This window comes from Melospiza georgiana, chromosome 17 (assembly GCF_028018845.1).
Source record: "Melospiza georgiana isolate bMelGeo1 chromosome 17, bMelGeo1.pri, whole genome shotgun sequence".
In the NCBI taxonomy this organism is placed as follows: Eukaryota; Metazoa; Chordata; class Aves; order Passeriformes; family Passerellidae; genus Melospiza; species Melospiza georgiana.
Window position 1 is genome coordinate 6541083 of NC_080446.1, and position 26175 is coordinate 6567257.

The 26175-nt window shown below is 56.2% G+C and overlaps 1 protein-coding gene across 4 annotated transcripts; it reads left to right on the forward strand.

Annotated features, from left to right (window-relative positions):
• The first annotated feature begins 7886 nt into the window (after positions 1–7886).
• On the forward strand, positions 7887–19994 carry SAMD10 (sterile alpha motif domain containing 10). Of its 4 annotated transcripts, none has more exons than XM_058036124.1 (5): positions 7887–7969; positions 13181–13377; positions 16858–17026; positions 18335–18475; positions 18751–19994. In XM_058036124.1, exons 1-5 carry the CDS (start codon positions 7939–7941, stop codon positions 18813–18815), a joined length of 603 nt encoding a protein of 200 aa, XP_057892107.1. In that variant the 5' UTR covers positions 7887–7938; the 3' UTR covers positions 18816–19994. The 4 variants fall into 4 exon arrangements, with proteins under 4 accessions (XP_057892107.1, XP_057892106.1, XP_057892105.1 ...); XM_058036123.1 differs by lacking the exon at positions 7887–7969 and adding an exon at positions 10787–10975; XM_058036122.1 differs by lacking the exon at positions 7887–7969 and having other exon boundaries at positions 11134–13377; positions 18708–19994.
• The last annotated feature ends 6181 nt before the right edge of the window (positions 19995–26175 follow it).

Here is a 26175-nt window from a genome sequence, read left to right on the forward strand (position 1 = left end):
AATTCTGCTGTGTCCCGATGGGGACAGGGCTGGGAGGGGATGGGGCTGATGGGGACAGGGCTGCCAGGGAATGGGGCTGTCCCCATGGTCCCGAAGGGGACAGTGCCATCTCACAGCCCCCTGCCAGCAGCAGCAGGCTCCCTGCCAGCTCTGGGAGCAGAACCCAGCTGCTGGGAAGATAAATAGCCCCATTTTGCATGCTAATGGCATCCCAACCCCCAGCCGCTTCCCATCAATCTATTTTTGGTTTTTCGCTGGAGAAAAAAAAAATTAAAAAATTAAAAAATAAAATCCCTTTTGCCAAACGGTTGGGTTGGCAGAGAGGGAGGGAGGCTGCAGAGTCCCAGCTCTGCTGTCCACCCTGGAGTGAGGGCAGAGCATCCTCAGCACCAGGGAGAGGTGTGGGACGCCCTGACTCCCAGCCTGAGATCAGATCCCTCTGAACACCCAGAGCTGCACATCCAACGTCGTGGAGCACCAGTGGGTCCTCCCGGTGGGCTGGTTGTGGTAAATTTGGGGGGTTTGGAGGTAAATTGAGTTCTCCCATCCTGCCAGAAGATGAAGGATTAAGGGGAGCCCATCAGGAGCCTTCCTGAGCCATGGATGGATGGGGACAGCAGGGAAGTGCCCAACCTCTGCTGAGGCTCTGAAAGCTGCAGGAATTTCACTTTTGGGACGATCTCCTAAAAAGCAGAGCTGAGGTGAGGGATGGCAGCAGGGTCACCCCAGAATGGGGCTGGTGTTAGGCTTCTAAACCTTCTCTCTTTACACGGCAACCCTTCCACAACAAGAAAACTCAGAGTAATTTATAGGTTAAGTAAAATCAACCATGAATGAGCTTTAATTGTCTCTGGGGGTGGTTGGTTTGTCCTGGTAGGTGCAGGGCTGTGTGTCCCACCAAGCCTGGGCAGCAGGGGCATTGTCAGCTCTGGGCTGGACGTAGCAGGGATGAGCTGGTCAGGATCCAGCCCTCAGGCATCCTCTCCAGCCCAGCTCGACTCTTTGGGCACTCCAGGGGTTTCTCCTTGGGTTTCATTTTGCTACCCTGGGCTGCTGCAGGAACGTAGCCAAAAGCTCGATGGGGCAATTAATTAGCAATTATTCTGATTAATGCAACTGAGGGGTGGTGGGGCGGGAAGTGAGGTGGGGAGAAATCCCTGAGCTGCTCCTGAGATCATCAGGATCAGGATGTGGCTCATCCCCACGGTGGGAAGGAGTGAGGCATCTGCACTGTGCACTGCTCTGTCCTCCCAAAACACCTTAAAGCAGGGTGTGAAGCAGGAGGAAAAAATGTTTTCTGCCTGGTGCAACAAAATCTGAAGGGGTGAAGGGGCAGCACCCCTGTTAAAGTTGCAAATATGCTGCACTTTAACCTGCAGGGAGCTGCTGCTGGGTCTGCATGTTGGCACAGTGCTTCTCACCAACCTCAGTAGCGTTTTTGGGAAAGGAATTAAACCCCAGAGGGACGAGACCACCCACAGCAGGTCCCTCCTCTCTCCTGGGTGCACAGAGTCATCCCAATTCTGCTCTGGGACTCCCCAAGCTCAGTTTGTGTGTGTGTGTGGCTGAGCAAAGCGAGGTGGGAGGGGATGCTGGGCACATCAACGCTCAGAATCGCTCACAAAGGTTTGAAACTGGAAAAAAATCACTGGGATGAGCTCGAAGACAAGCTCCCCAAGGCAGATGCTGCCAGGGGCCGGGATCGGGGTCAGCCCAAAGCCCAGCCAGGAGCAGCCCGGCCCGGGGCAGGGGCGCCGCGGCCCCTCGGTCGCACAAAGCCGCCTCTGTGTCCCCGGGGAGAGCAGGGCAGGCGGCGGCTTCTCCCGGGACAACGGGACAACAAACCCCGGGGCTCTCCCGAGGCTGGCAATCCGTGTTTTAAACATCGCACAGCGCTGCAGGAATGCATCCGCAGGGCAGGAGCAGCGACGGGACTCTTCCCAAGTGCTGCTGCCTGCTGCCTGCCTCTGGCAATCAGAGACGGGGAAACGGCTTTGAACTAAAAGAGGAGATTTAGGTTAAATATAAGGAAAACGTTATTACAACAGGGGTGGTAAAACACTGGTTCAGGGAGCTGAAGTGTTCAAGATTAGGCTAGACAGGGTTTGGATCAACCTGGTCTCATGGAAGGTGCTTCTGCAAAAGCCGAGATGGGATGGACTTTAAAGGTTCATTCCAACCCAAATTGTTCCACAATTCTATAAAAATCCCTGTTGCAAAACACGTGCCTGCAAGTCCTGAGCAGAAATGCAGCCCCTTCCTTGTGTGTGTGCCAGTGCCAGGCACAGGGACAGGGACAGGACATCCCAGAGGTGCCAGGAAGGGCTGGGGCAGTGTGAGCTCCTCAGCTGAGCCCTGAGAGGGCAAAGAGCCCAAATTTGGCCACTGAAGCCCCACATTTGAACCCTCAGCCAGTGTGGTGCTTGCTGGGTGGTGGTGCCGTTGCTTTGCACTCCCAAATGGGATGATTACTTGGATTTCAGATGTGGAAGTGCGAGAGGAACAAAACAGGGCTTATTTTTAATCCCTGTTGTCTCAGTTCCTAAATTAACACTTTTGGAGCCTGTTCTCACTTGATTATCACCCGATGCCGTGAAATCCTCTGAAGGCAGGATGTCCTACTTAACGAATCAACTCCCTATTAGGTAAATATACATTCTGAAGTTTTAATTAGTCCCATGCTACGACACAGAGGTGCCCTGAGGACTCATCTGCAGCACCTGCCCCCCTCTGCACCCCAAGCTGAGCTCTGGTGTGGGGTGGGGATTTTGCCAGAGCCAGCAGCAGCAGGTGCCAAGATCCCACAGCAGCTGGGAGGGAGTGAGGGGCCTTTGAGAGTCACCTCCAAGCCATTGGAGGTCTCAGGGACAATTAGCAGAGATTCCTGAAGGGTCGTCAGCACAAGGCTCACACTCTCAGCAATCCAGAGAGCGGAGCTGGCACCAGCCACGGGTTTGCTGGGAAGAATCCCCACGTGGGAGAGAGCTCAAGGGCACAGTGTCTTGTCAGGAGAATGTTAATGATGCTGCCCAAATGGGATTCCTTAAAATTGTCTTTTCATCTGGGAATGGCCAGAGTCAAGAGCTCTGGCAGATGGACAAATGTTTCCCAAGGTGTTCTGTGATTTGGGCAGCTGGATGAGCTGGAGAAGGAGGGTCCCTGTGCCAAGGGCAGCATGTCCATGGTCCTGCTCTTCAAACCACTGCTCCAGGTTCATCTCCCACAGCTGAGCCATCAGCAAAGCCTCCGCTCATCACTGCCCCAGAGTAACAGGCTTGGGTCTGGGGGATTTTCACTCGTTCCTGCCACCCAAGGTAGTGCAGCTCCCACCATGGGCAGGGTGAGGAGTGAAGGTGAAGGCAAAAATGAAGGTGAAGGTAATGATGATGGTGAAGGTGACGATGAAAGTGAAGATGACGATGAAAATAAAGGTGAAGTGGTGATGAATCCCTCAACTGCTAAATCCCCCAATATACCAGATCACCCATTTGCTTCCCAATTCTGTTGTTCCCTATCCTTTCTGCTCTCTCCATCTGTCCTGCGCTCCCACCCATGGCTCCTTCCTAAAAACCAGTGTCACCTGCCCTCTCCAATTCCCAAACCTTTCTACTTCAGTAAGGGGTGCCATTGAAATCATCTGATCTCTGCAGCACGGGGGTGACAACCCTTGAGGGACACCAGTTAATCGATCCCACCGCCCCCACTGGGACCAGCACCCCCTGCATCCTGAGAGAGATGAGAAAGATGAGAGCAGAACACAGAGCACTGGGCAGTTTGAACTCTGGCATTCCCCAACTTCTGATTTTGCAGCCTGGCTGTGTGAGCAGCCAGCTCCCAGATCCCAGAGCAGCGTGCAGTGGCAATCAGAGCACAGCAAATCAATTCATGCCAGGCTGTACCTTGCAATGTAAATAATAAATCGGATTCAGCAGCAATTGAATGCAGCCCAGAGCCCTGAAATCGGGCTTGGAGAAAATAAGAACTTGAGGCTGTTAAGATGCAGCAGGGTGGTGTATGGTCATTAGCTGTGAGATGCTGGAAAACTCTGCTTGGATAATGGTTTTCATTTGTGCTCATTCTGGGCACTGGAATAACAAGTGCAGCACTGGGATGGTGGCAGTGCCCAACCTGGGGAGAGCCCTGGTGAGGATGGGAGGATCTGCTCAAGCTTCAGTTCCCTAATGGAGAGCAGATGGAGCTGGATGGAATTATTTTGGCCCCAAAAAATTACAACACATGTAAAAATAAAAGCCTGTAATTAGTGGGAATTTCATCAGGTTTCAGCTGGGACAGAAAAAGCCAGAAAGTAGCATTCAGCTGCTGCAGAGTTGCAGCTGGACACGAGGCAGTCTCAGCACAGGGTGGGCTGAGCTACTGCAGGACCAGCAAAACCTCCCCACTCCATCAAGTACCCATGATCATCTTAAAACACTTTCTTTTCTTTTTTTTAATACAAAAAAAAAAATTAAAACATTATTCTTATGTGTTTTGCCCTTGCTGGGAATCGATTAGGAGCCTGGCAGAGGTGGATCCTGCTGTCCTGCCATGTCCTTGCAGAGTTACATTGTGTGTGTCCTCTGATTGGATTAAGTTGCAAATTCACAATTTCACTTGGGGAAACAATATTAAAAAGGAAAAAGCCAGTCCTCTGTTCTGAGGGAGAGGAGGCGATCAGGCTCTCAAATAATTACAGAGTGCCTTGAAAATAACCGTGACATGCCAAAATCCAATTAGAAATATATCTATATAAACCTCCACACGGGAGAGTTTTCGTTGTTTCAACCCCTCTCTGTGTGCCAGACAGCAGCAAAGAGGGAGCAATGCCTTGGATGCCCTCTGCCAGTAAATCAGGAACCTTGGGAAGGTGCAGATGTCACACTGTGAGTGACAAGAGGGTCACCTGCCCAGCCAGGGGCCAGAGGACAGCACAAGTTCCTCCTGGTCTGTGTAAGCCAGAGCCTGATGTGACCTGCAGCATCCCCACCCTCCAGCGCTGAGCTTTGGTTCTTTTATTATCAGCATGAAAATAAATTCTTTTCAGGGAGAGATTTTCATAACACTAAACATTTCCATGCCTGGTTGAGATAAGCGCCATCCATCAGCCCGCACCAGGCAGGAGGCTTCAGCACGAAGCTGTTCTCGATTCTATCTCCCTGCAAGTGCCTCAACAAATTCATTTTGAAGTCTTTGCACAAAAAATTGAGGGCGGGGGGCAGGTAGGGGAAGGGTGTTGGGATTTAGGAAAACCAATCCATGGTGTTTAGCTTGGGAGTGTCTGCTCCCAACCCATGGGGCTGCAGTGAGGAGGGGTCCCCAATACCCAGGTGCATTCACAGCCCCCAGGCCTGTGGTTGGGTGCCATGGGGGGCTTTGTGGAGGTGACATCCCAACAGAGCAGCGTGTCCCAAGGCCACCAAGACATCCACACTGATGGATGTGTGATTCTGGTTCCTTCCCCTCGCTGGGTGCTCCCTTTTCCTGCTGATGAGCGGTTTTCATTAACGAGCAGACAAGCAAAGCACCAGAGAAATTAGCCACTTTTCTCCTTGGACAAATAACTTCCGTCTGAAGGCTTTTCATCTCCTCCCTCTCATCCTCGCGGGGCGCGGCGGGAGGAAAGCTGATGTTTAATTACTTCCTTTATTCTCTGAAAAAACGAACGTGCTGAATCATCCCAGCCTCACCCCCTCTGCAGAGCCGGGGGCTGGGGAGGGGTGGCACCCACGGGAGCACTGGAGCTCTCCATACCCAAATCCATGTGCAGGGGAAGCCTGTTGGTCTAGAGCTTACTGCAGCCACTGTCCCCACCTTGTCCCCTTCCCACACCATCACTGCCTTGGGAAAAGGAGCCCTGGTTCACGCTGTGAGTGTCCCAAGCTGTGTCTTGATTTAGGACTTTCCCTAAAAAAATCTTTAACTCCTGCTGTTTAACTCCTGTTTGAATGTGGAAAGTCCTTAACCAGGCATTAAAAGACCAAAAATCAGACCAAAACCCAAGACAAAGTTGCTGGGGCTGTTTAAAATATGCTTCAGGGTGGGAGGGATTGAATGAGCCCAAGAGTGACGCTGGATGCTGTAAAACCAAGGATGGCTGGAGCATGGAGCAGGTGTGGGGACCACACCACCAACCCTCCCCAGCCTCAAGGCTTCTCTGAAAATCCTTTGGAATTTCAGATGGATGAGCAATCTGAACTTGCCCAGGCACCCACACCCCACCACACTATCCCCAGGCATTGGGATACTGGGCTGGCACCAGGCTCATTTGCAGATGAGGAGGAAACAAATTCCATGCCCTGGACACGTGAACCCTTTACTGGAGAAGTGCAATTGCTACCAGAAAAATCACAGAAAGCAAAGGCTGGAAGCAGCACAGCACTTATTTTTAATAACAGCACATTTTTAATAATCTGCACACATTTCTCAAGCGACATCAGCCTTTTCCTGCCAAGGCCCCTCTTTAACCATATTTCTCTTGGAAATTTTCTGCCATGGCTCAAAAGCTCTGTGTGCAGACAAAGGCTGAGGGAGAAATGGGAAATTCAAAGTGATGGAGAACACGTTCTTTCTTTATCTGCCTGCAACAAGCAGCACTGCCCTGCCCGCTCTCTTGAAGCCAGAGGAGGAATGCCAGCTCCTCCCAGGAATTCTCAAAGGATTTTTGCAGGCTACAGGCAGGGTTTGGGGCCTGATGTCCCCACTACACGCATGGTTTGTGACTCGATGTCCCTGCTCCCTGCCTGGCAGCACGGTTGGCTGGCTGAGTGTGTCAGCCCTGGCCAGCTCCCAGCGCAGAGCTGAGCCAGCATCCAGCCTTGACAGGGGCTTGAGCCTCATCCAGAGCAGCTCCTGATTGAGCATCCAAAATTTTGGAAAGCTCCTATTGATTTGGGGAGCTGAATTTAGTTTTGGCAAAGCGCTCCGCTCTCACACACACAGCTGCACAGCCCAGATCCAAGAGGATTTTATGGTGTAGCTGTGCAAGGCTGATGAGCAGGCACACAAACCCTACCCCAGGCTGTGCAAGGCCACTGCCACCTGCTGCACCTTCCCAGCCCACAGGGAAGGTGGGCATGTGTCACACAATGTGTTTAAGCTGAGTGTTCTTCCTCTTCAAACAAGGGTGGGGATGCTGCTCTGTGCTGCAGTGGCTCTGTGACAGGGAGCCCTTGGGAAGGTGGAGTATCACAGCCCAGGCACCTGCTTGTCCTTGTTCTGGGCAGCCAGAGGTGCCCCCAGCCCTCTCCCAGCCCGGGGCAGGATGAGCACAGGGTGCACAGCCAGACCCCTGTCCCTCGGTGGCTGCAGGGGCTGGCAGTGACGCTCCCTGGCTGGGTCAGGTGTGACAGCTGAATGCAGGCACCTAAAAAATACCTGTGGGATTGTCACTGGGGATAGTGACAGGTTCTGGTGACACCATTTAGCTCCACGCTGGTGTGCCAAGCCCCAGTGAGGTTTGGGGATACCCACTCATGCAGCACCCCGGGGTGAGCCCCTTCCTCTGCCTCCCCCATCCAGGGAGCTGGAGATCGGGGACACCAGAGATATTTGCGGTGGAGGAACAAGCAGGTGTTTTCCATTCTATACCCACTGCAAACATGACAAAAACCTGTCCATGGTGCCTCTGCACCCTGCTATCCCCAGGGACCCGTTCCGGCAGCTGGAGAGCGGCAGGGGGATGATGCCCGGGGCAGGGCTGGGGGGGTTGCAGGAGCGGGGGATGCTCGGGGATGCTCGGCGATGCTCGGGGATGCTGGCGGCGGGCGGCAGCGCGGGGCCGGCGGCGGGCGGAGCCCCCGGGGGTGGCGGGAGGCGGGTGGCGGCGCCGCCCCCGGCGCGGACACCGGGGCGGGGCGGGGCGGGCGGGAGCGCCCGGTGCCGCCGGCGGCGCGGGGGGCGCGGGGCTCCGTCCCCGCCCGAGCGCGGCGCCGCTGCCGGAGGATGAGCTGCGGCCGGCCCAAGGACATGGAAGGTACCGGGCGCGGGCGGGGGGGCTCAGGTGCGCGGCGGGACGCGCTTCCCTCAGCCGCCAACGCGGCGGGCACGGACCTGGCGAGCCACCCCATGCCAGGGGCCGCCCTCCATCTCCCCCCGGTGCTGTCCCCTCCATCGTGGGGGTCTGTCCGTCCTCCATCCCCCGGTGCTGCCCCCTCCATGCCGGGGGTCTGTTCTTTATCCCAGCCCGGTGCTGCCCCCTCCATCGCCGGGGTCTGCCTGCCCTCCGTCCCCAGCGCTGTCCTCTCCATCCCGGGAGTCAGTCCCTCCACATTCCCCTTTACTGCCCCGTTCCGGGGAGAGGCTGTTCCCCTGCCCTACCCTTGGGATTGTGGTGTACCAATGAAACGGGCTGGAAAATTTGGCTAGAGCAAAGGGATGCAGGTGTGAGGACAGGGCAGGCAGGCCTGGGGGTGCCGGGGCAGGGCAGGACCCCCGGGAAGAGCATGTCAGGGTGGAAGGGGGCGCACTGCAGGCAGTGTCTGTGCCTGTGGGCTCCCACACCTGCCAGGAGAACCTGCCCACAGCAACCTGGAGTCCTGCTCACTGCCCTCACCCCACACTCTCACACTGTCCAACCCAAGTCCTCATGGGGTGCTCAGAGACCTTTTGGCAGTACCCCGGGCAGTCTCAGGAGCACAGATATCCCAAAGGCATGGACATCCCCCCAGACACTGTGCCCATTCCCTCAGCGTGTGCCCAGGGCACCCATCGTGCTGCACAGGGAGGACAGAAAGGACATTTGCCTTTTGTTCCCTTCCTCTGTCCTCGGGAGGCACCAGCAGTGGGCAGCCACCAGCCTGAGCTCTGGCCGGGGCTCTTATCTCATCTCTGCAAGCCGAGAATGCAGAGGGAAGCGCTGGGGTGACACTCACCACACCCAGGGCCTGAGCCAAGTACACTCCAGGGGAAGCTGGAGAGGCTGGAGGGGGTGTCAGTCCTCTTTGGGTCTGGTTTCATCTTCCTCAGATCTTTGGGAATAGCTCAGGACAGGACCTGATCCATCCTACAGGCACAGCTTCAAAGATGGGATGAGTGGAGATCATCCCTGGAGGCTCCACCAGCTCCTGCACCAGGGTGAAGCCACATGGAAGGGGCAGAGGGGACCAGGGCAATGGCAATGCCAGCTGAGCTCATGGCTCATGCCACTAAAAGCAGGATGAGTTCTTCACAAAGCTGCTCCCTGAATTGAGCAAATTCCCCAGGTCCTCAGAGAGTCCTGGGAGTCCTCAGAGACTTCTGCTCCCATCCACCCTTCACCTGCCTGCAGGAACACAAGAGAGATGACCAGCTCCCCAAATCCACCTCCAATTATAAACAAATCCCTAATTTTATTCGGTGCTAAACATCTCTTTCCCTCCCAAATGCCGTGTGAGGACCCACCCTTAAGGGTCATCACACACAGGCAGCCAGGCAAGCCAAGAGAGTGATTTCATTCCTTGTGGGGCTTGTCTCAAGCATCTCCCCTTAATCCCGGGAATCCGTCTGACCCGGGAGGCCTGGCTGCCCCCACCGCAGCTGCCTGCAGGCACGGCCCCATCTGGAGGGCAGGTCTGTGGGACAGCCACGATGGCATCAGAGACACGGGGATGCTCCTGAGGCCGCGGTGAGAAGTGGTGGCAGAGGACAGAGCAGGAGTCTTTGCCTGCCCAGGCTCCCTGTGCCCCTGCCCGCTCCTCCTGCAGCTCGGCTGTGTGCCACCGTGTCCCCTGGGCAGCTCCTGGTCACCTGCGAGCAGGGAGCGCCGGCGGGAAGTGCCCTGGCAGCCGGTTTGCTGGTGGTGATCATTTCGGGGAAACTGGCACCCACACGGAAATGCTTTAGCCGGGGAATGCTGCCGCATCCTGCCCCGAGGTGCCCAGCCCCGGGAGGATTCCCGTCCCTGTCCCCACCAGCAGCTGCTGCTGCTCTGAGCCTCTCCGGCGCTCACGTTTCACCAGCCATAAAAGTGTCTGGGAGGGAATGGCAGCGGGAGCAGCGCCGGGGACGGGAGCGGACGGGAGGGAGCAGCGGCTGTCCCTGTCCCACCGCTGCCGGTCCCCCTGCGGTGACCCGGACCTGGCCTCCCCCTCCTGCCAGGCTGGAGAGGTGCCCAAAATGGATCAAAGAGCCATGGAAACAAGCCGGCAGCGATTCCCCCGGCGAGCAGGCAGTGGGTGTCACTCACGGGGACAGGCAGAGGGGCACAGGGAGCCGAGACCAGCTGGCAGGGACTCGGAATAGTGGGGTCACAGTGGCTGTTTGGGGAGCTGAGCTGAGCTCTCCCCTGCCCACTCCAGCTCAGGCTCAGCCAGCCTGGAGGTTCTGCATTCCCGTGTCAGGGTCCAGCACAGCCTCTGCTCTGTGGGACCCCCACTTCTGCCGGGACCCCAACACGACCATGGCCATGAGAGCTCTGTCAGGAGCAGGTGCAGCACACACCGAGCCCTATGGCCCCTTCTCCTTAAGGCTGTTCCTCACCACGCTCCTTCTCTTTCCTCCTTCACCCGGCCGCCCTAAGCCAGCGGTGCTCCGGCGCTGCCACACTCGTGCCATGGCTCGCTTGTGCCCTTTGATGCGCGGGGGGCTCAGTGTCCCCTGCAGCGGCCCCCCAGGCTCCCTGCCCACCCCAGTGCCAGCTGGCCCTGCCGCGGGATTAGACGGGAGCAGGAGAGGAAAGCACCGAGCATCCCCCGGCTCAGACGCCCCCGGGGCAGCGGGGAGGAGGTGCCGGTGTCATTCACCCCCTGTCCGTGTGCGAGCGGCTCTGGCCGCCCGGAGCGGGGCTGAGCGTGCAGCCGGGGCTCAGAGCAGCGGGAGGGAGGCGCTCGGGGGAATCAGTCAGGTGTGGACGAGGTATGAGGGGAGGCAGGGATGGAGCCGCACTCGTGACAGCGGTGCCGAGCGCTCACGCGCATCCCTCCTCCCGCCGAGATGCAGCAGGGCCGGCCATCCCTCTGCTGCGTCTCCACCATCCGCAGCTCGCAGGGACCACCCGAGCCAGGTGAGGGCTCTTCAGGGCATGGCCGGGGGCTGTGGGGCCGGCGGGCCTGGGGGGAGATGCTGCATGAGCGTTCCTGGCCGGAGGGCACAGCCGCAGGCTTGGCGGAGAGGGGCGGAGGGGATGGAGGGCGGCTGGTTGCTCCTGGGGATGCTGTGGCTGCTCCCTGTGCAGGGCATGGAAAGGAGAGCCCGTGCTGGATGTCACCCCCTCGTCCCTGCATGGAGCCAGCCCAGGGCTGTCCTGACACGGGGCTCCTCTGTCCCCATCCTTTCCTTGCTCCAAAACGCTCCCGCATGCCCTGCTCACCATCCCTACCGTCCCATGTCGGGCGCTGCCAGTTGATTGGAAAGTTGGGATGCAAGGGCTGGGCTGGGGAAACTGAGACTGTGGAGGAGCTGCTGGAGCCAGGGCCTCTGGGCTGCAGGGCAGCCACTGCCTGCTCCCATGCACAGCCATGCCCCCAGAGCTCCCAGAGCTGCCTTTCTTCCTGGTTCGTTTTTCCTTCCCACTTTCACCCCTCTTTCCCATCTGCTCCCACTCCTGGGGTTGCCTCCAGCAGAGTTTGCTGCAGGAGCAGAGATGCCCATGTCCTGCTGCTGGAGGCAGCTGCTCCATGGCTCCCTATGGATTTGGGTCCTGCTGATGGCCAGATCCTCCTTCCCTCCGCTCCCTGTAGCAAGCCCTGGCAGAGCTGAAGGACACAATTCAGGCAGCAACCCCTCCAGACCTGCCAGGTTTATATCTGCCACAGCACCCAGTGGGATGGGCAGGTTCCAGCTCAGAGGTGTCCCAGCACAGCTGCAGTGCTCAGGGTGACAGGGACAGCACAGTGGCACCTCAGACATCCCTGGCTGGAGGGAGCACAGCCCGCTCTGGTCCTCACCCGACAGGCCCAGGGTGTCTGAGACTGCTGGAAGTCACCCAGGACAGGCACAGAGACCACCCCTGCCAGTCCTGCCTCTGTTCCCCACTGAGCCTCTCCATGGATCTCCCTCCACCTTGTTTTCTCTAAAATCACTTCCCCAGCCATCAGACAGGTCCCCTGCCTCAGCTTCCCCATGGCAATGCTTCCTGCTGGGTGTGTTTAAGAAACAGCACTGTGTGATGTGGTCTGGGTATCCTGGGACAACCCTTTTTTGCTCTATTTTGACTTTTTTTTGGTCAGTTGTTCTCCTATTGCACAAAGGTGTACTTGAATGGGCTCTTTGAAACCTCTTCCCTCGTAAAACCTGCTAATTAAGAAAATGAGCTGCATCAGGATTTCTCCAGCCCTTCTGCTCTCCCAGAGTGGTTTGTCCTGGAAATGGGTCTCCTTTGGGTGCTGCTCTGCTCTTAGGGGTGGTTCATGACTTGCCTGGCTCCCCGTGGTGGGAGCAGGTGAGCTGGGGGATGCTCCAGTCTTTGCCTCTGCAGATCAGAGCTGCTTATGTCAAGCCGTCTGGCTTTTATCCGGAGCAGCCAGAGCGTGAGCCCCTAATACCCACTCACCCTCCTCCTGTGCCAGCTGGGGCCCTTCAGCCCCCCTCAAAGGAAAGCTTTGCAACCTCATTGTAACCCCAACACCCCCAGCTTGTTAAAACACAAGGAATTGGATTTTAATGACCTTTCTGGGTCCCGTCCAAATCAGGATATCCTATGTTTCTATGAATAAGGGACAAAAAGCACTTGTTGTGGGTAAATGTCTGTTTGTGGTCGTTATTGAAGGGCTGGTGTGTGTTTGGCCATGTAGCTGTCCCTAGGTACACATGGCCTGTGCTGGGGGAACTGCCTGCATTCTCTGCTCCCCTTCCCTCGGTGGTGGCTGTTTGCTGCCAGCCTGGGCCATGGGATGCAGCTGCCCTGGGCCTCCTCCTGGTCCCTGTCCCGGCAGGGTGGCAGTGACAAGCAGGAGGTTCTCACCACGTGTTGGGGATCAGCTGCAGGTCCTGTGTCTGCTCGGCTGGCGGGTGTCAAAACAAGCGTCGCTCGTGAGGGGTTTGTGTGGGCAAACATCTCGTCGGGCGCCTGCTGGATCCCAGCGCCAGCTGGCGTTCCTGGGCTGGTGGATTTTCTTCTTGGCAATGGGGAAGGAAGGCAGGAACGGGGAGTTTTTGGAGAGAAGGGCCCACAGCCCGAGTAGAAAAAGGGTAGAAAAGGCACTTTTGGGTGCCCCGGAGTGGGATGGACGGGCACCACGGCCATCTCTCACCCCCCTTCCCTCTGCAGCCGCCGCTGCCGCCTCTGCTCACTTCAGCTTCTGCCGCAGCCTCCTGGAGCACACGGTGTCGGCCGAGAACCTGAGCTACCGCCTGCAGCGCGCCGCGGGCAGCAGCCTCACCTGGCACGACGGCCGCAGCCAGCGCCCCGACGGCCCCGGGCGCACCGTCAAACTCCTGCGGCAGCCGGGCACCGAGGGCTCGCAGGTACCCACACACACCCCGGGTGTGCCCAGGGAACACAGCTCCTTGTGTCTGCCAGACCCCTGCAGGTACCCACACACACCCCGGGTGTGCCCAGGGAACACGGTGTGTGCCAGACCCCTGCAGGTACCCACACACACCCCGGGTGTGCCCAGGGAATACAGTGTGTGCCAGACCCCGTGCAGGAGTATCCCCTGTCCCTGCAGGATCAGGCCTTCAGATGGTGCTTTGCTGGAAGTCCTCGTGATTGCTGGGTGTTTAGTTATAGTGACATGTAAACATCATCATGTGTTTTCACCAGGCCTCGTGCTGTGCTGGGGTGAGCTCTCTGTGTCACCTCCCCTCTGTGCATCACCTGCCCTCCCACCTGCAGATGGGACTTAAAACCATTTTGCATTAAGTATGCCAGGACCAAAATCCTTATAATGCCTTAAAATCACTTGCGTGTGTCTCTTAGCCAGGTTTGGACCATCGTCTTCCTGAAATTTGACAATTTTATTTTATTGTACTAAGGATTTTGTTGTACTATGACAATTTGATTTTATCGTACTATGGAGGCTGTGAGCCAAAGATTTCCCTCCCTTCACTGCTGCACAGACCCAGGAAGGAATATCATCCCTGCAGGTGGCTCCTGCTGCTTCCCAGCCCCTCCTTAACACCCTGGGAATCAGGTTCAGAGTGGCACATCCAGACTGTGAATGCTGGAAAGAAAAGAGGGGAAATCCAAATCCAAATCGAGCTGCCAGCATGGAGATGCTTTTGTATCACAGGGCCTCCTGTCTGGTTTGGCTTCAGAAGGGAGCAGGGACCCCGCAGGGATGGGTATGGTCGTGATGCTCTCAGGAGCAGCAGCTCCAGGGCAGACAATGTCCCATGTGCTGGTGGCACTGTCCCATCACCTCCAGGTGGCTCCTGAATGGGGACACACCAGCCACCCTCCAGCTGCCAGCTGCGGCTTTTCATGGTTCTCCCTCCTCCACCTCTATGTGCTGCCCAGGAGGATTTAATGAAAGGCTCTTAATTTGCCATAAGCAAAGAAAAATGCCAGAGCGAAGGGAGGAGATACAAGTTGCTCCTTGCAGTGCCCCCGGTTCCCCCAGCCACTCCTGCCTTCCTGCCAGAGCAGCCTCCCAGCCTTCCTGCCTGCTCTCCTCCACACCGGCGCTCGATATTCACGGCTGAGAGTTCATCAGAGAGACAGCGCGGCTCAGCCGGCTGGAAAACAAACCCACGATCCCTTTACACCTCCCCTGCCCCTCCGGGCTCACTTGGGGACCCTCCATGGGGAGGGGGGATGCACGCCGAGCAGGCAGCGCGGGCTTTGGGGATGCTGGGACGGTCCCCGGTGCAGGCGGGGTGTGATGAGCGATGTGCGTGCAGCCGTGTGCGTGCCCAGGGAAATTGCCGCTTGTTTGTCCCCTCTTCCCCCGTGCCTCGGAGGGTTAGTTGGATAATAGCTGTGGGAAGCCCGCGGGAAGATGGTTGTTATTCCCCCCAGCCCCTCCGCTTCTCATCATCGCTCGTTAGTGAATGCAGAGCAAATCGCCGCCTCCTCCTCCTCCTCCTCCTCCTCGTCCCCACGGCACACTCGGGCGCGCTCAGCCGAGTGTGAAGGAGCCGCAGCCGGCGTGGGCTGGGGCTGCTCCCGCAGGCAGGGATGTGTCTGCTGGAGCCGGGTTGTCCCCCAAAGGTGAGGGTCTGGTTCAGAAACTGAATCCTGGGTATTGTCTATTGGATTTTCCATCATTTGGAGACGGACTCCTCGCTTATTAACGCACAGCCTCCCAACTTTGCCTTCTTCCCTCTTGCTTGGATGTTCCCAACGAGCTCTGCTTGAGGAGCAGTTCCTTTCCAAGCTCAAAGGCTCCCCTGGGCACAGGCAGCAGCCCCAGCAGGCTGGCCATGCTCCGTGGCAACGCCTGGCACGGGGCAGGGAGCACATCCAGCCCAGCTGCCCTCCACTGCCTCCTCTGCAGCATCCCTCAGGAATGTGCCAGTAGTTTCAGTGACTGCGGGATGTCTGGAGTCCCTCTTACACTAATTATCCCGCTCCTCTATTAGACGTGCTTAATTAGCCAGCGTTCACAGGCAGAGGTCGGTGTTGGCACACCGTGGGCCACACGCTGCCGACCTTTCCCGTGCATCAGCTGCTATTCCTGCCCTGTCCCCGCCGTGCCTGGGCCATGGGTGAGCCCTGGCAGTCCAATTCCCTTCTGTTGTGGGAAGCAGGGATGCCTTTTCCACCCCAATTTGCTGTGATCCAGCCCAGGACAGTCCCAGCATCTTGGGCACAAGTGAATGCTTTGGAGCAGCAATGTTTGCTGGTGCTGCTCAAGGATGGAGTCTCAGCATCAGCAGCAGTGGAGAGCTCACCAATCTCTCCTGGGTGCTAAAAGCAGAGAAAGGGAACTTCCTGCATCCTCCAGCCCCATTTCCCAGCCAGCCTGGAAGATGCCCTAGGAGAAGCAGGCTTGCTCCCCGTGCAGCCACAGCTCAAGATATGTGATTTGCTGTGTATAAGTCCAGGCTGCAACAACCTTGTGAGGCCAGAGTAGCTGTGATGGGGGGGAGAAAATGGAGCTGCCAAGTGGCTCAGGGTGAGACTGGGTGGCTCAGAATGAGACTGGCCAGTGCAGCAGACAGCTGGAGGGAGGGAAGGTGGGGTGGAGGGATGCTGCCAGAGAAGCCCCCTCTCCCTGTGGGCATAGCTTGGTACTGTGCTTGGCACAGCTCAGCAGGTGCTGGAGGTGGCCAGGGCACACTGGGGTGCTGGGGACTGTGGCCCTGCTTTATCCTGGGTGTCTCTGAGCACAGCAGCACCCCAGGAACAGCTGTAGGATTCAGAGGTGGCCTTGGACACCTGCAAGGCTGCAGGACCTTGTTGTGACCAGTCAGCTGAGGGTTGAGGGGGTTGAGAGGGAGAGAAAGGGAGAGTCCTTCCTACTCCAGGGCACAGGCTGGCTGCTGGCTGCTTTCCTGGGGAATTCTGGTGGGGATGAGTTTGCACCAGCACCAACATCTGGTGGGGATGTCTTTGCACCAGTTCCTACTCTCCTCCAGGATCTCACTGGCTTCATCCCCACTGAGAGCTTCCAGCAAATGCCCATCTCTGCCTGGTGAGATGGGGACCCTGAGGACCCCAGGACATCTCCTGAGCCTGTGCAATGTTCTGCTGGGCTGGGTGATATGTAGGGGAGGGGAGTTGGGTCCTGCAGCAGGAGGCCTGGGAAGTTTAAGGTGTTGGGTCTATATATGGCAGGACAATCAACTTGACCTCCCATCCCCACTCTCTGTGCCTCCCTTACTGGTTCCTCTGGTTTCAGGGTGAGCCCAGAGACTCCAGAGGGTGTGGAGCCAAAGCCCTCCAGTGTCACCACAATCCTATGCAGCCAGCCAGCATCTCCCCCATCCCCATGCACTGATTTCTGTTTTCCTCCTCCCAGGACTGAGTCCCACTAACCCTGTCCCCTCCCACTCCCTCAGGTCCGTGGCTGTGACCACTATGGCATCTACCACACCAGCCCCACGCTGGGCAGCCTGGTCAAGCCAGTGGTGCTGTGGACCCAGCAGGATGTGTGCAAATGGCTGAAGAAGCACTGTCCACACAATTATCTCATCTACGTCGAGGCGTTCTCCCACCACGCCATCACAGGTACAGAGTGCCCTCTAGACCATGTGCTCCTGGGAATGGCTGTTTGGACATTGAGGGTTCAGAAGATGGACATGCCCCCCATTTCTGTCCCCTCTCCCCATGAGATGCAGCCAGGGTGAGAGCAGGGGACACAGTGACACTGACCCAGGCTGGGCAGGAGGCATCTGCCACCAGGGTGAGCTCCAGGACAGGCTGGAGATTCTTTATTAAATTGGTTTATAAGACAGGGAAGAGTCTTCTCATCACCTAGTTAATACAATAATAGTATTATTAAATTTTTTAAATACTGAAACATTTTTGCAGAAGAGAAAAATCTCTGCCCAGTTGGAGTCCAAGTTTCAAAGGTCTTTGTCGAGGTCCAAATCCAACTCCCAATCAAGCAGACTCACCTCTAGGATCTGCTCCCTCCCCTTTGCTCCCTGGGGACAGTGGCTTTGACCTCTGTGTAAGAGCATCATTCCAGCCCAACTTCAATATGTGCAAGGCCAGACTGAGCTCTGCCAGGGCCAGGGGACGGTGGCAGGGAAGTGAGGGCAGGAGCTGCCTGGGGGAGATGAGAAATCCTAATGCAAAAGCTCAGCCAGCCCTTGCTCAGGCAACAAAGGCAGAATTAGTGAGTGTATGCTGTAAAGCAAGGACAAAAGCTGGTTTAAAATCCCTCCTGTAATGGCCCCAGACTGGAGGGAAGTGGCTTGGTGGGGACTGGAGCACTAATGCATTGTGATGGGCACCCCTATTCATTGCCCCAGGACCAGCAGCCCTGTGTGGGAACCCTGTGTTCAGAAAACATCTCCTCATCTGGGAGGTGGAGCAGAGAATAAAAAGCTGCTGCCTGCGGGGATGGGTTACAGGATTGTGCTGCTGATACCTGGCAGAGGCTGGGGACACGAGCTGCCACCCGGCGCTCTCTGAAAGGGAGGTCACAAACCAGAACGGAAGGGACCTGAAAGCTCATCTCGTTCCCCACCCTTGCCATGGGCAGGGACACCTTCTGCTAGAACAGGTTTCTCTAAGCCTTCTCCAGCCTGGTCTTGGACACCTCCAGGGATGGGGCAACCACAGCTTCTCTGGGTAACCTGTGCCAGGGCCTCACCACCCTCACAGGGATGAATTTCCCAACATCCAGTTTAACCCTATCCCCTGCCAGTCCTTCCCCTCCATCCTGTCCCTCCGCGCACTATGCAGGCAGTGAGAGAGCACTCCCTCCTCAGTCCTCCATGCTGATGGGTTCTCCTTTGTGCTGCCCTTTCCTGGGATCATCCCCCCCTCTTTGGGCTGGTGGGGCACTGAGCCACTCGGTGTTTGCAGGCCGGGCGCTGCTGCGGCTGAACGGGGAGAAGCTGCAGCGCATGGGGATCGCGCTGGAGGCGCAGCGCCAGGAGCTCCTGCAGCAGGTCCTGCAGCTCCAGGTGCGCGAGGAGGTGCGGAACCTGCAGCTGCTCAGCCAAGGTAGGGCCTATAGGGTAGCCCAGAGCTGGCTGTGGCACAGGGATGGGTTGTGGGGCCACTCGGGGAGCACAGGGGGAGTTGGGACGCTCAGGGCCAGGCTGCCACACGCAGCCCAAAATCCGTCAGTGGCCCTCTGCATGGAAGGGAAGAGATTCTCTGGGGATGGTGGCGGGTGAGCTGTGACGTGCCACCCTGCAGGCTGTTTATTCCTTCCTCTCCCACCTTGTTCCAGCTTCTTTTGGAAATGTCTCCTAGCTGATCCGTCTGTTTGGCAGATTGCACCAACACTGTGAACCGAGCTCCGCTGGGATGGGCTGTGCATCGCCGATACGAGACCTGAGCCACACGCTTGGAATAAGAAGAGACAGCTTCCCAGACACTCCAGGGCTCCTCTCCTGCTTCTTCCTTCTCTTTCTTTTAAAGGAACACATTCCTGTGCAGGGGTGGAAGGTTTCTTCCAGCAGACATGGCTCTTGGCTGGAGGAAAATCAGCAAACCAGCTGCTGGGACAGATGATGAACTTCCATCCACCTGAGCCTGACGGTTCACAGGGAAAGAGATGGAAAAAAGGAGATGGCAAAAGGCAGGGCTCAGCACTGTGGAGAAAGGGAATGCAGTGATTCCGGGGACAGCTCGGAGCCATGTGCAGGACACTGAAGCATTATGCACTTGGGCAACATCCCAGCACCCAGCAAATCGTGTCCATGCCTTGGAGCTTATTTAGGGAGCTTTGGTTTCCTCATCACACTGGGCTGCCTTCCAGCGGCCGGGGAGGTGACGTTATCGGTAGCAAATAAGATGATACAACCAGCCAAAAAATTCACAGCGGGGCCAAGACCCCAGCACCCAGCTCCACTTGGTGAGTTAAAAAGGGAGCTGAGTCATCAGAGCTGGAAAATCTGCAAGTGAAAGCAGGCTGGATGCACCAGGAGGGTGCCACGGCTGGGAGGAAGCTGTGCCAAGAGCTCATCCTTCATCAGCAGGCAGAGGGAGAGCCCATGCAGGGCTGGGGGCAGCAGGCTGGGGTGCTGCTGGGTGGTTGTGGGGCTGGGGGAACACTGGGTGCCCCAGCTCCCATCCTGGTCCTGCTCTGCTCCATGGTCCCACCAGCTCTCAGAGCTGTGCTTATCCAGGCATTGGCAGGTTCCTGTCCTGACCTCCTGCCAAGGGCTGGTGATGGTGCCACCAAAGCCAGGCACCTTCCTGATGACCTTCACCATCATTACAGTCAAAGTGTTTGCTGTCAGGTCCCCATCTCCCAAACTCTCCCATACAGAGCTACAGATTGCCCTTGTGGGTAGATATGGAAAATCCATGTGTAAATCAGGATTTTGGGCCAGGGTGGATGTTGTCACCTCCCCACATTCCACCTCAAGTGATGAGGGTAGGGCTGTGGGTCATGGGGGTCCAAAAACAGCAGCCCCAAACCCCCTGGGGCACTGGGATGTGGAGGCAGGTCACGGTGCTCCCTGGCTGGGCATCCTCCTGCCTGCTTCTCTGCTGGTAATAAATTAGAGACTATTATTTTAACTCACTGCTCTTCTGACTCTTCCCATACCTGAACCTGCCCTGTGAGTTTGGTCCTTCCAGTCCTTCCTGGGGATTCCCAGGAGATGTCTACAGCCCTAAATCCCTCCATGCAAGGCTGAACATCTTCCCTCTCTGCCTGTGGGTCAGGGGTCTGTGACCCTCAGCTCTGTCTGCAGGGAAGCAGCTCCAGGGCTTTGCTGTGTGTAACCCAGAACACAGGAATTAGAATTTCCTCCTCATTCCATACTGACTTTTTCTAATATGCAGCAAAATTTGCTCTTCTCACCTCACCGGAGACTCGCGAGCAACAGAGCTGGGAGAATTTACTGAGTTTAAAGACAAGGAAAAAGAAGCCAGGAAAAAGCCCATCTTGCCCTGATGGGGTTTGTTTGTGTCCTGGTGGGACAGTGGGAGCTGTGGGGTGATGAGGGGCCAGAAGCCCAAAGAGCAGAGCACTGCAGGTGTGTGCACATCGTTAGAGGGAGACGCTGAGCTTCTCTCCAGAGCCTGGGAGCTGCACGGGGGAAATGCCTTCTCCAGGCTCCAGCTGGGCTCATGCAGTGAGCTGGTGGAGATCTGGCCTGGAATGCAGCTGGGGTGCACAGAACAGTGCTGGGGCTGCCCTGGACCCTCTGGAAAAGGAAGGGTTTTCCCCAGATCCTGCCCCAAAGCCTGGCTGCCCCTTGTTGTGCTCCTGAGGATGGTCTGGCTCTCTCCAGCTCCTCAGCATGGAAGAAAGGAGGCACAGAAGAAAGCAGAAACCTGACCTATTGCACTCAGCCAAAGCCCCAGACATGATCCCTGTTTGGGTATCTTTCTGAGACCCACCAGCACAGGATAAGGTGGAGGAGCAGTGTGAAAAAATGTTCCCAGGGCTGGCAGGACGATGCTGTCCTGCCCCCAGTCCCCTGCTCTGTGTCTTTGTTCTGATGAGGGTGGTGATAGTGAGAGCAGAGCATCTTGGCAGGCTGGCTCTGAACTACTGCTCTGGCAGTGTCTGGTGCCACCTAATGCCCACGGCTTGTCCAAGGGACACCCAGGACTCTGCCCAAGGCAGCAGGAATGCATCCAGGACAGCCCTGACAGGGTTTTGACTTCTGTAGCTCTGGGCATACAGCAAAATGCATCTGCATGGTGGATCAAAGGAAGGACAGTCCTCCTCATGAGTGAGAATTTGGGGTGGTGAGTATTGCACCAGGACCCTGGGAACTGGGGGCAGATGCTGCTCAGGATCCTCTCAGACTGAGACACAGCTTGGTCACTCCTCATCTTTGGCCGAGCAAGAAAAATACCTTCTATTTGTCCAGCACTTATCTGCCAGTGATATTCCAGGCACTGCCCCAAAACAAACAGGGCCGACAATGAAACACAGATGAATCAATTCATGCAATATTAAAACCAGACAACAATTAAAGTAAACAGAAAACACCAGCAAGCATCAGTCAGTCCCCTGCAGCAGGCAGGAGGATACAGGCAGCACCACTGGGGCACAGGGGCAGGCAATGACCACACAACTCCTGGCTCTGATAGATTTTTTTGCCATTTTATTTGGTGGAAAATCTTTTGAATAAGAGAGCTAATGTGTCACCAGCATCAGGAGTTATGTTCAGCACCTTCTTAGAAAGGAACAATCCAGCAACTCCCTCCCAGTGGCAGAGGCAGTTTGCAGATTCCAGCAAGGTTTTCAAGCAGAAAATAAAAAAGCCAGCAGAAATGCCCATAGAAAATGCATGCAAATTTGTCTGAGTAATTACTGAGCTTGATGATGTAAACACCTCCCGCTCTGAAGCGCTGCTGATTGTGGCTCTGATGCAGGGAATGCTCCCCTTCCCTCCAACCCTGAAATTCACAGTGGGTGCTGAAATTCACAGTGCGTGCTGGAATTCACAACCTGTGCTGTCCCTGGCTGAGCGGGGTGGGAGGACACGGAGTGCTGGGCACAGAGGTGACAGTGCCTGCCCCTGGCTCTGCTGAGGTGCAGCTGGTTTAAATTGGAATGTCTGTCCCCAGAGGTTTGCATTCTCCATCTAATTAGGACCCATCATCCCACCAGGGCACAGGGAGGATTACAAACCACCCCAAGGCATTGGGGCAGCTTGACATGAGCAACAAGTGCTGGCAGCCCAGTGAGCCAACCCTGCCCTGGGCTGCATCCCCAGCACCATGGCAGCAGGGAGAGGGGTTTGTCCTTCCCTTCTCTGCTCAGGAGGGACCCCACATGCAGCACTGCCTCGAGTTCTGGGGATGCCAACATCAGAAGGTTGTGGAGCTGCTGGAGTGAGTCCAGAATATGAACCCAAAGGTGGTCCAAGGGCTGGAGCACTGCTGCAATGAAGACAGGCTGAGAAATCTGGGGTTGATAAACCTGGAAAAGAGAAGGTTCTGGTCAGATCTTAGAGCCACTTTCAGTGCCTAAATGAGCTGAATTACTTTGAACAAGAGCCTGAAGTGACAGGACAAGGGGGAATGGCTTTAAACCAGCAGAAGCCAGGGTTAGGTTGGATATTAGGAAGAAATTCTTCCCTGTGAGAGTGGTGAGGCACTGGCACAGGCTGCCCAGAGTAGCTGTGGCTGCCCCATCCCTGGAAGGGCTGCCTGGGTGCTGCCCCAAGTCAGAGCATCCCAGAGAAGAGTGAAGTGCCAGCATGTGGCAGGGGCACAGTGAAACAGCCACTCCTGGGATGCTCCAACAGCCACATCCCAGCTCTGGCACAGCTCCCTCTGCCTCATCCACAGCCCTGCTCCCCATCCCACTGCCTGGTGCTGGAGGACACGACAGGGCTTGGGAACACACACACAGAGTCCTGCAGCAATGGCAGCAGAAGTCTTCTGCTCCGGTATGTTCTTGCTGCGCATCCAGGACTAATCAATCTTGATTTATTGCTAATGAACTTGAAAACAGTGTTGGGATGGATCAGGTGCCACTCAGGGTGAGATGGATAATATAATTAAGATTTCCTCAAAGGTCCCGTTTTTCTTACCTTGTTAATTAAGCTGATGTGGTGCCCTCCATGCAGAATACGTAATGAGAGGCTGCCAAGACAGAGCTGGCTGTTAATGGGAGGTGATGCAGGAGGGAATGCTGGCTTGGCAGGGCTGGAGATATTTGGGCAGCTCTTTGGTGGCTTGGTCCCCCAGAGCAGCCAGGAGCTGATCTCTGCTGAGAACTCAGCACATGCTTTGCACAAATCCATTTGGAGCCCACAGGGCAGAGCGTGCAGTCACAGGTGGAGATGGATGGGTTAATCCTGTTTGGGATAGGCTGAGCATCATCGCAGAGCACACCAAAGCACAGCCCCGGGTGTGGGACAGGACATGTCCTGCAGGAATCCGTGAGCAGCCCCAAGCAGCAGCTCTCCCTCAGGGCTGCAGCCTGGGGTGCAGGGAGGAGGGGAAGCTGCTCACTCCCCATGGCCCAGGCACGTTTTTGGTACTTGCACTGGTGGTGACTTATGACAATGAATTAATGGCCTCTTAATAAGGGTGACACTTTCCTTAATTAGAAAGTATCAGAGCAGGGATAATTGCTTCATTTCATTTTGTTCCCCTGTATTACTTCCTTCATTTTTGGTCCTCATTCTCGGCTGCTGGATGCCCTCTGAATGCTCTGCTTCCCCAGAGCCAGGAACACTGCCAGGGACTGTGGGCATGGCACAGAGGCAGGAAGGATAGAGAGAAGCGGGTGTGGGTATGGCTGTGGAGCTTTCACTGGGACAAGGATGGAGAGGGATGGGTGCAGATGCAGCTACAGTGCTGCTGCTTCCACCGGGGGGGTCCCAGGTTTGCAGCAGTGCCAGGTGCAGGGTTGGTGGCACATGGGACCATCTGGCAAAGCTGGAGTAATGGAGAGGCAGCATCCCCAGGCTGGAAGCCACCAGAGGGAAGGCAGCAAGTGTTGGGAGTTGGGCAGCCCAGGGAAGGCAGCAGGACTGAGATAAAGAATTGATCCAAAACAATTGTCATTTGGGTTGACCAGGGCTGTTCCCCCACCAGGGCTCTTCCCTGGATGCAGTAGGTTTGCTGCAAAGCCAAGCTGAACATCGACAGCATTTCACTTGGGCCTTTTTTGGAAAGGCAGGTTTGGGGTTTGGTTTTGGCACAACATTCCCAAGCAGAACATTTGCACAGGCTGTTACTGGGGCCTCCAGGAAAATCCTTCACACCCCCACAGAAAATTAGCCTCTTCACTTCCCATCAGAGGAGGCACTTTCTAAAACTGGGAAGGATTTGATGAAGCCACATAACTTCATCACCAGCTGCATCCCCACAGCTCCCACTGCGTCTATGGGGCTGATGGATCCCCATGGGACATGCCCCCTATGTCACCACAACCCTGTAAATTATAAAAAGCAGTCTTAGGGCTGCTGGCAGCTTTACAGCTCCAGCTCCTCCTTGAGGCAGGAGCTTTTCCCCCTTAGCCTTCCCTCTTTGCACTGCAACCATTTTGCTTTGTCGCCATATCTAAAATTGAATCTGTTTGGATTTTCTCTCGCTCTTCTTTTTCTATTTTTTTTCCCCTTTTGCTTATATTTGCTGAGTGCATTCAAGCACAGGGAGGGGGAGAAAAATAATAAAAAATCCATCAGCATAATTCCTGGCTGTGGGAGTGATGGCAGGCTCGGGTTTCCAATCAGCGGCCCGGGCTGGGAGGAGGCTGGGGCTGCCCCGGATGCTGCAGCACAAACCAGCTGCAAATCCCTCTTTGTTCAGGAATCACTCTCTTTCAGCTTCTGCACAGCCTGTCCCGAGGATGTGTGAGCATGTGGCTGCTCCAAGGGGCTTTGTCCCCCTGCCACTCCAAGGATAAAGGGGATGCAGCAGCCGGCTGGGATCCTTTATCCCAGGATAAAGCCTTGGGAGACAGAGAATGCAGAGTCTCCCATCCTGGGTCTGGGCATCAGTCATGGCCTTTCCCTCATCTGTCTCTGTGCCTGGTGCACAAGGCTCAGCAGATGTGGGCTCCCAGTGCTCCCAGTGCTCCCAGTTCCATTAAGCATCTCACCATCCCACCAGTGGAGATGCTGGCCCTGCACAGCCATTAGTGGAAGTTTTTGGGATGTCTCCAGAGCAGTGACATGGAAAAGAGGCTCTGCAGACTCAGCATATGTTTCATTCTAACAGACCTGAGGGTCTGAAGGGTGCTGCTGCAGCCCCTGGATCAGACATTGGCACAGGCTGCCCAGAGAAGCTGTGGCTGCCCCATCCCTGGAAGTGTTCCAGGCCAGGCTGGACGGGGCTTGGAGCAGCCTGGTGTAGTGGAAGGTGTCTACTTGTGATTCTAAAATGAGCTTTTAAGTTACTTTTTAAAGTGCAAATGCCTCATCAGTCAGGCTCATTCTGGGCAAGGGGCATTTTCCTGCCTCTAGATCCCATCCAGAAAACCAGATTTCCTGCGTTTCCTTAAAGGGTTTTTTTTACATTTATGGAGTTTTAAACTCTTGGCCGGGTATCTTTACAAGCCAGAACTGACCCTTGTAGGGGATACCCAAATTGCTGCTGGGTTTGGGTGGAGGTCGCTGTGCTGGCTGCATCTGGCAGGCACAGGACAGCTCCAGGGAGATCTGCTCAGCACCAGCACGAGAGGCTGGAGAAGCAATGTCAGGACTGCATGGAGGGTGGCAGCACCTCGCTGATACAGGCTATGTAATTGTTTTTTCCCTCATCACCTCTTCCTGGGGGCCGTATCAATTTAATTTCCATGCTCAACGGCTTGGGCTGTTTCATCCCTGCTGCCAAGCACCTTCTCCAGCATCCACAGCTGCAGCGTGTGCCTGGCTGCTGCTCCTTGGCCTCCTCCTGCCTCGGGTGGTGGGAACAGTGGGGACAGTGGGAGCAGCGACCAGGCGGCTAGAGCACTGGGGAATAACGACGTGCACCCCTCCACAGCATCGTGCTGGTCTGCAAGGATGAGCTCTGATCCACAATCCACCTCTGCAGGAAAGCTACCGTGCAAGAGGGGATGTGATGGTTTCCTGTGAGCACATGGAGGAAGGCAGCACCACTGCCCCTGTTGCTCTTCCTCCTCCTCCTCCTCCTCCTGCCTTTCCCAGCACAGCTCTGCCTGTGAAACAAAGCCCTCCTCAGCATCTGCTTAACATTTGCTGCTCTTTTCAAGTCCATCCCTTGGCCCGCTCTGCTCAGCAGAGCCTGAAAATAACAACAGTGGGTGC

Bases quoted from the DNA above. Each gene is read 5' to 3' on its own strand.
- SAMD10 (XM_058036121.1), top strand. From the start codon at position 12,721: ATGGCCTGTGCTGGGGGAACTGCCTGCATTCTCTGCTCCCCTTCCCTC. The intron at 17,027-18,334 runs GTACAGAGTGCC...CGGTGTTTGCAG, and splicing joins CTCCCACCACGCCATCACAG to GCCGGGCGCTGCTGCGGCTG. The intron at 18,476-18,750 runs GTAGGGCCTATA...TCTGTTTGGCAG, and splicing joins CCTGCAGCTGCTCAGCCAAG to ATTGCACCAACACTGTGAAC.